The 9,357-nt window shown below is 36.8% G+C and overlaps 1 protein-coding gene across 1 annotated transcript in view; it reads right to left on the bottom strand.

Annotated features, from left to right (window-relative positions):
* Positions 1 to 7,998: 7,998 nt before the first annotated feature.
* Positions 7,999 to 9,357, bottom strand: part of HSF5 (heat shock transcription factor family member 5) — a 32,575-nt gene continuing 31,216 nt past the window's right edge. Inside the window, exon 6 of the mRNA XM_012648416.1 lies at positions 7,999 to 8,552. Coding sequence (XP_012503870.1) covers positions 8,482 to 8,552 — 71 coding nt within the window. The 3' untranslated portion in view covers positions 7,999 to 8,481. The remainder of the gene's footprint in view (positions 8,553 to 9,357) is intronic.

The following is a 9,357-nucleotide window of genomic DNA, read 5'->3' as shown; positions in this document are numbered from 1 at the left end:
AATAAGATGAAATTATTTTGTGCACCATATAATTAGCCCATTGAACATGCTATCACAGGACATTAATAAGGCACAAAGTTTAGCATGGCTCCCCCAAACCTCAGATATATCAAAATGTGGCTCTATAATAAAATTATTTATGGTAAAAATTTAAATGGTGTACACACCTCATGCTTCAGGGTATTAACTAGGCAAGGTCAGGAAGGAGGTTTCCTTTTCAATTGCTGTATTCAAAATGATTTGATTTCAACTTCTAAGTATTCCTAATTCTATCTCAGAGTCCAAATTAAATGACAGACTCTAATCCAAAAAAATCTTGTGCCATTTTTTCAGATACACTCTTCTTTCCTCTTTATTTTTCTAAACAGCACAGCCTTCCATTTCACCCAATTCTTCTTCCACTTCATTTATTCCAACTTCAAAATACTGCCTGAGAAGTGATAAATGAAGAACCACTAAACCATGTATTTAAAAACCCGTTTGGAAAAGACTTCTATAATTTAATTTTCCTACCTTCTTTCTCTAAGTAGACAAAAAATTAAATTAATACAACACTTTGGTTCTGTTCATGTCACAAAATAAAAATCTGAGTTTGGATGCTGAGATAGATCATATTTAAGAACATTTTAACCTGTGTCCAAGAGCTACAGCAAAAAGTGTCCTTTCATCCCATCAATTTTTATCAATAAGCAACATCATTTTATGGAGGACAGCAGAATGCCCATTAAAAAGGTATGGCCCTCTAGGCTCTGTCTTCACCATGGGGAATGAGCAATTGGTCTATGAAATGCCATAGCCCCAGTTGGTTCATAAATTCACCACATAAAGAATAGGCTACATATGAATGAGTTATAGGCAAAATTCACAGCCTGAAAGCCTAAAAAACTGTGACTGAAAAACTTAGGGGGTCGATAAAAACCAGATGTTAAATTTCTGAAAATGATAAAATTATGTGTGGACAGGACCAGAGTGATCAGGAGGCAGGCTCACCCCTTGTGTCCATTTTGTAATCCAGTCCTCTCCATTTTGGGCTTAGCAACGGGGTGCCACACGTGGTATAGGGCCAGCCATAGCATTCAAGCTTGACTGAATTTTAAAAGTGACACAGTAATCAAGTATGTGCCAAAGGCATTCTAGAATTTCAGGTGCTTCTGACCATTAAAATCAACCTTTTTAGTGCTCACTTCAAATTTAAACTGGATGTAAAGTACAATCTTCAGGTCAATTAAATACAAACCCATATATTTCATCCATCAAAAATTAGTGCCCAGAATATATCATTCCCCCAAAAAGGTTTTATTATGTGTCTCTAAAAAAGCTATGCAATACCAGTTAAAAATAAGCAGATAATCTTCCAAAATATAAGATTTACATATTTCTTCTCGAGTATAAGAATTTGCTCTAGAATGCCAATAAGGCAATATCCTTAAAAGATGGAACAGAAAGCTATGCAGCAGAAGCCCTTGTATGATATTTGACTTGGGAGACAAAAGAAGAAAGGCATATTTCAAACAGATGGAAAGTGAAATATAATAAAGTTATACTTGCCTGCATTAATTTTCCTTCTGCTGGAGTTATCTCAGCAACACCAGCAAACACACCTTCCAAAGTGAGATTCAGTTTTCCCGTGGGGTCCATTTTCAAGGGGATCACTCTGATAATAGCTTTCTGCTCTGCTGATCTTTCAGACTCCACCGCTGCTGCCAGTACCAGTCCTGTGCGTCCAAAGCCTGCCTGAAGGGTAGCCATCAGCAGCCAGGGCCAGAGGGCAGCCAGCTGCAGCTGGTGGCCACCACTCATGCTACCAGCTGCAGCAATGCACTTTGGTCATACATACTGCTTCCACTAGCTAATACCAAATGCAGGTTCTCAGATCCAGACAAATGGAGCAAAAGAATTTACGCTTCAGTTTCAGAAAGCCAGGTCGTAGTTTTGGCCCTTTCTTTTTCTAAAGTATATTCCCAAGAACAGGTGACATTCCTGATTGAGCATAGTAGAGGGAGTTTTCAGCCCACTTCTGCTGCAGGTATGTCATTTTCTCCCATCTTCACTCTGACTAGCAAAGATATCACCACTTCTCTTTGGAATTTCCAGCTTCGTTTGAGATTGAATGTCACATCGTGAAATTTTATTATGTCGGCTCACTTGGTGTTGCTCTTCCATATGCATCAAGCTGCCAGGCACTAAACCCAATGTTCACGAACAAAACAAGGCAAAGTAAACAGCTAAGACCATGCATCAAAGGTGAGAGTGAAGAACTCCAGCTCAGAAAATGGAGAGATGGCCCTTTTTAAGCCACAAAATTTCTCAACAGTAAATAACTAAAGACCACAGGGAGAATTTTTTTTTAATGGAGGAAAAGGAGGAACGTAGTAAAAATTTCAGGCCACACCTTGAGGATGTCCAAAGATGCTACATCATGTATTTAGAAAAGTTGCCACATTAAACTGTATTTCAGTGTAGCCAAAGTTCTAGGCCCATTGAATTTACATACTTTTCATAAACTCAGACATATTATTTTTTTGTGTTTTACCAAAAGTTGCCTATAAATTAGGTGCTAATTTAATATATCTTCACATATTACAGGATAATCCTGAGCATCACAATCTTTTCCAACTGTCATAATTAGAGTATTTGAAAAAGTCAGCTTCCCAATTATTTTTCCCAGCTAAAAATTATATTTCTATCTCCATTTTCCTTTCTCTCTTAGGAATTCCAGATTTTATTCTCCAGCTTGAGAATGCCAAGCACTTTGATTTCCCATGAGATGCTTTTGGAAAGTGCTTTAATATCCAGATCTTATAATCTACAATTTTCTAGGTTCATAAGAAAAACAAAGGACTGTTCCTAACACGTTTTCAAATTCCTTGAGGGGGTGGGGATTAAAGGTAGGGGGAGCAGTGAGGTGATCAGTCACAGGCTCTAAGGAGAACACCCTGAAAAAATACAAATAAGCCCGAGTAGAGTAGACCTGTGGTATTTCTAGACACATATGAGAATTTGGGTCTTTGTACAAACACAGATTAAGATTTTAAAATGTGCACCCTTAAGTAAGTACAAATGCACTTCACCCACACTGCCCGCTGTGTTCCGAGGTCAAATTTAAAAATCTTATAAAGTCTTCAGAATAAGTGCTGAAAAGCCAAGCAATTGAACATGAACCTGTTATATAGATTCTTTTCTTTTGTCGAGGCAGAGGGAGGGGAGAAAAAGAATTTCAAAAGAAATCTGCAAACCTGTTGCGCTGTCGGGCCCACTGGAATCCACGGGGGTGAAACAAATTCAATTATGCTTTTATAGATCCTGCTCAAAAAACGTTTCAACTGCTTAACCAAGTATGGCTCATTCTTCCACCTTCTTACTCTGCAACCAAACCAAGTGCCCCACACTACAGGTAGGTGCCGAGAAATTCCGCAGCCTGAAAAAATAATCCATGCAGGTCAAAGGCAGAAACTTACTCCAAGATCAGGGCTACTGTCCCCAAGAACTCTAAAAACACTTAGAGAAGATCCAAAATCATTTCTGAAATCTCCTTTCTAACAGAGGTTCTTTTTCTCTCCGAACAGCATATAAAATGATCAAATCTTGAAAGAGAAAAGAAGCAAAGTAGCAAATACATCAGCAACAATTCACTACCAGAAACACAGAAAACCCAGAGGGAGAAGGCAATAATCTCTGAATCATGGATGGACTTGGAAAGTTCCGAAGGATTCGAGTGCTTCCCTTCCAGAAAGACAATTCTGGATCAACTCCCTAGAGCAGGAAGCCTGTGGTTTGTAATTGGTGTTCTAGCTCTGACTCCCTCCCCTGGGACTGCAATCACGCTCTCTACCTGCTGACAAAGTGAGGGTGGAGCAGCTAGAGGCAACAACCCCCCAGCCCGCCCCTCCTCCTCCTGGTGCACACAGACTTTCTTAACCAGACACGTTCTTTCGCTCGCTGTCGCTCAGCTCCTCTACTCCCTCTATTGAGCCACAGCCAAACTGCATCCGATTCGATCCTCAGTATCTTTCTCTGGGTAAGCAAGCTACCACACGTAAATCAGGGCCACTCAAACATATCTAAGCAGATTCTGCACCCAACAGAGCACAGATGATGGTATGAGGAAATAAACAGAAAAAATAAAGGAAATCTAGAAGATAAAAGAATAGATACAAGGTTTTTCAAATATTAAGTTCAAAGGGATTTCTGCTTTTTCCGGGTTTGTCTATAAATGGCACAAAGCCAGAATAAAGTGATCCTGTGCTGTAGCACTTACTGATTTATCGCAGCTTATGTCTGCTACCCTTGGAAGGGCTCTGTCCACTTTATGTATAGCTTTTCTTCAGCTCTTACTAATTTAGATTCAGTAGCTGTCTAAAAGGTGCCTGTATGGAGCTTTCAGATCAAGTTGATGTCAGAGGTCTGGAATCCAACTGTTATTTTCTTTTCACATCTTTGGGAGGTGAAATAATGCTATGGAGCAGACCTATGCCCCTCAATGTGAGATTGCAAGTAAGTCTGTGTCATAAATACAAGCAAAGGGGCAAAATATGCTTAATGAGAAGAGTGTAGGGGAAAAGAAAGTAATTTTTGGCTGATTACCATATTCATAAATTATACCTTGTCATTAGAAATAATGCAAGTTTATAATATAACATTTGAATTTTCAGATTCACCATATTATATTTGACTGTGGCCATTTTATTTTTGAACTGCTGCCATAAACTTTCAAAATTATACAAATGAATAATGTGAATATTGTTAAATCTACTGAATTGTACACTTAAAATGGTTATGATGGTCAATTTTACGTGTTTTTTTTTTTTTACCTCATGTAAAAATGAACCTCTGTTTGATCATCTGTAAAATGTCAATGATAATAATTGTAGGTTTGTTACAAATGTCAAATGACATAATGCCTCTGAAAGCAAAAAGTATGAGTGGCCTATTCACTCTGAACATTATTCCGCTATAGGTAAGGTTTATAAGAATAATTTCAGAATGTTAGATCTGATAACCTAGAACAGAAATAAATTCTAATTCTTAATTTAGCAATTTTCCTCTTATTTGGACCTTAAAAACATAATGCAGGTACAGTCATCCCTCAGTATCTGCAGGGGACTGGTTCCAGTGCACCCCCAAGAATACCAAAATCCACAGATGCTCAAGTCCTTTGTATAAGATGGCATAGTATTTGCATATAACCTATGCATGTCCTTCTGTATACTTTAAATCATCTCTAGATTACTTATAATACCTAATACATCACTTAATTTGCATGGATTCAACAGAGTACTCAGCATGCAGAATATTCAAGTTTCGCTTTTTTGGAACTTTGTGGAATTTTTTTTTTCTGATTTTAAAATTCAAGATTAATTGAATCCACGGATGTGGAACCCACTGATAAGAAAGATCAGTCACATAAACCTTTTTTTTATAGCTCCTTTCCCAAAGGATAGGAAGAGTTCTCATTCTGCTGGAGAGAATTTTTAAAAATCTGTTATGGTTTATGCTTTTATTTTATGCATGCCATACAAATTGTACAGCATAAATAATGCAAAATACACATTATTATATATCATTGATATATGCAAAAGTATCTTTAAAGTTCAACTAAACAATAAAAATAACCTACAAATGGACTTTCAATCATTCCTGCTTGAAACCTGCAAAGGAATTAAGAGAGCTAAACCTAATAGTTAATATACACACTTATTGAAGGAAGGAAGAAAGTTACAAATATGTTTGCCTTCTCTTGAGGAAACTTTGAGATTTGGGAATGATGATGATATGTATCATGAACCTGAGGACCTGAGAAACTCAGGATCAACGAACAGCTCTACATAGTTTAGTTCACTGATATACTGTGTTTATTTAGGTCACGAGAATTGCAAGAGAATTTATTCTCCACCTTCAAAGTTTTGGGGTTATCGCTCAAGGGCTGATATACCACAATACCACTCCAGAGATGTCATAAGGATGCCATCACTATCATAATGAAATTCCCATCTTAATAATGACATCTACTACCTAATCTTACACATGATCATCCTTCAGGATCCACTTTCACCCCTGGATTGACTAAATTTACTAAATATCATTCATCCTTTTCTAAAAAACCAAGTTTCTCTAAAACATGTCTAAGAATTGTCCTTATCCTTAATGGCATTTAAAAAATTCAATAGCTATTCAAGTGCAAATAAAAAATTTTTTAAAAATCAGATTCTTAGAAAAACAGAGTACATTCTCTTTTGAACGTTATTATTAATGGTCATAATGATTTTCTATTGATCACCTATCAGACAGTAAAAATAAGCAAGACAACAAGTCTAGTTGGAACACTCACTTTATTTTTGACTGATTGAAGTTTATTGGTGCTTAAGGTGCTGAAATGCTGAGGTGCTAGTCAGGAACATTGTTAGTTGACTAGTTGTGTCAGGCCCTACTGGCTAATTCACATAAAGATTTTATTATACCTTTTGCCATTTTTCCCATGTCATTAATGATAGCTTTAGTTGATAGGTACCAGGCATGTGAGTATAACAGGAGATCCAGCTCCTTGGTCTGTTGTATTCATATATAAAAAAGTTTGGAAAGCTGATTAAGGCATTTCATTAATTAAGCCTTAAAACCACTGAAACTAAATCTATGCCAAGGTTCCTGCTTGACACATGTTCCTCAAAAGATATTATTCTCAACATATATAAAGCTAAGAAAGCCATATTTCAGGGAAGAAATATCACCTACACAGTATATCAGCTCTTCAACATGACAGAGAAAAGGCAAAGTTCCTTCATTTGGAAACTGGGTTTTCTCTTCACATACTCTGTCAAAATATACAGTCTTGCCAAAACATGTAGGTGTCTTGATAATTTGTTCATCTTTTAAACCTTGCTAATAAAGATGAATAAATGCCCATCACATGGACATCAACTAGTCTAATCAAAGGGACTAGACAGGTCACTTTTCAGAACCTACTTTAATATCTAAACTGAGTCACTGCAGACCAATACAGACCTTACCCTTTTCCAGAAATACTGGCTCTCTGTAACACTTCTAGGGTTTAACATCATTGGGAAGACACAATGCAATATAAGAAATGAACTGTTACACCCACAATGGCTAGTATAGCACTATGTCATATAACTAAGTGCCTTTTCTTTTAATTAGTTTCATATTCCTAGGCTTTCCTTTTGTTTTTGCAGTGCTTATTAGGAGAACTGAAGTAGAACCCAATAAGAAAGTTCTAGTCAATTTAGAAGACTTTAAATCAGAAAGTTTCTTGCTGTCATTGGGTGAGCAAGTAAGAGATCAACCACAGAAATTGGACATCCAAGATAACCTTCTCTCCTAAAAAACAGTCCCACAATCCTACCACTCAAATTTAGAATCCTATAGAAGGGATAAGGAAAAAATGTTATAGTCTATCCCACTATCCAAAATTCTAAATATCAGAGGCATAGCTGCTGCTAAATGACTGCTAATCAGTTTTTCCCCAAATTTTCACACAATACCTTACATAGATAAGGATTTATACTTACTCAATGTAAAAATCTAAAATAAGAAAACACTGTGTTAAATCTCTTAATGTTTTTTTACACACTGTACATTTCCCCTTCAAAATAAAAATATTACACATGCATCCTTTATCCTTCTGTCCTGCAATAAAAATATAAAGCTTTAAAACTTTTAAATCTATCAGCATTTATAAATATAATTACATCAAACAAGTTAAATATTTTTCTTTAGAAGACATTTAAATAACTGATATATTAACAAAACCTTCTTACTATTTATGATAACATATCGTTAAAATTAAAGAAAGACAGGAAAATAGAAGAATGCTCCCATTAATATAAAAGAATCAGGGGCTGTTAAGTGTGATAGATGGTCTAAGTCCGATGCCTGGCTCTTGAAACAGAATGCTGGGTTAGGAAGTAAGAGAATTTCCTGGTTAATCACTTAGAAAATTAGCTCTTTCCCAGAGTTTCTTCTCTGAAATTCCTGACCCATTTAGACCTGTGATCTCGGTGACCTCACATGTCTTTGTTTCTCACACAATCTTGTCTAAAAGGATCACACTGTGACTTGAAACAGAGAGACTGAACTCCCCACTGGAGTTGTGCTAACTCCAGTTTGAGAGTGGCAAGACAACACAACAGCACCCACACAGATTATTCTCCATTACCATAGATGCAGCAGTTTTGGATGCTTCTTGACTGTAACAGAAGGCCAGGACTTCTCATTTGAAAGGGATCTGGGCAGCAAAAAGACATGGCTGCTAGATGTTTAGTAGTTTGTCAAGGCAAATAATCTGAACTAAACAGCTGTAGTAAATAGCAAATTCCCAATTTTCAATTAACAAAATTCTCAATTAACAAAACAAAAAATACTTTTTTTCCTTAACAGAACTGAAAAAATCCCAACAGTGTGTCATGTGCAAGGCTAGTCTGCCTCCAGCTACAGCTCATGCACAATGTCACATTTGTCATCCACTCCTCACTCTTTTAATTCTTCCTCCTTTGGAAAGTGCTCCTGCTTGCAGGCCACGTCCACCAGCAGATGAAGATCTAGAAAGAAAGGATGGTTTACTCACTCTTAGCCTCTCCATAGAGTTCTATAGACAAGTCTTCAGACGAGAACGAATTGTCAATGTCTCACCTGTAGAAATGACTCTAGAATTACACTGTCCCATCGGATTCTCAATTTTAGGGCATTGGTGTAACTCTAAAGCACACTGATGCAGGCCATTTTTTAACCCAAAGAGACCAATAAAACTTAAAGTTTCTCTCCTTTTCAGTGTGTGGCGAAGCCCATTTTCATTGCAATTGCTTTTGATTAGAAGTGAAAAAGTAAAGGAAAATGTCAAAGGGATCAAAGTAAACACACACAAAAATGCATTTCTTCCGTGCTGTAAGGATAGGTGGGTGGGTTGTGGGAATGTGAAAAGGTTAATTCTTTCAGAAAAGCAATGTTAAAATAAGTAATCACTACTTTTCGAAAGTTGATTGTCTACATAAAATTCCCATTTATTGACTAACGCAGCTGAACTCTTATGGAAACACTTAGCTGAACTGTCTGTCTAAGGCTGTAGTGGGGTATGATGATGCCACTACATTCTAAGCCAGGCAATGGAGCAAGAGCTTGTCTAAAACCATGTATTGAAGTAGAGCTAAAAGGCCTATCTCAAGAACACAGGCAGCAATAAAAGGAACCTAATGTGGGTTCTAGATTCAATCTAATGAGTGTACAACTTCTAGAGCAACATGACCAGGAGGTCTTTTTAGGTTGGTTTTGAAGGTTACAATTTTGTCCTAGCATTTGGGAATTAAACTAAACTATACAGAATGAGCCCTTTATTTCATTCTATTCTTT

The sequence above is a fragment of the Propithecus coquereli genome, unplaced genomic scaffold (assembly GCF_000956105.1).
Source record: "Propithecus coquereli isolate 6110/MARCELLA unplaced genomic scaffold, Pcoq_1.0 Scaffold285, whole genome shotgun sequence".
Classification (NCBI taxonomy): Eukaryota; Metazoa; Chordata; class Mammalia; order Primates; family Indriidae; genus Propithecus; species Propithecus coquereli.
Note: the sequence above shows the minus strand (reverse complement) of the source record. Positions and strands in the feature narration are given on the sequence as shown.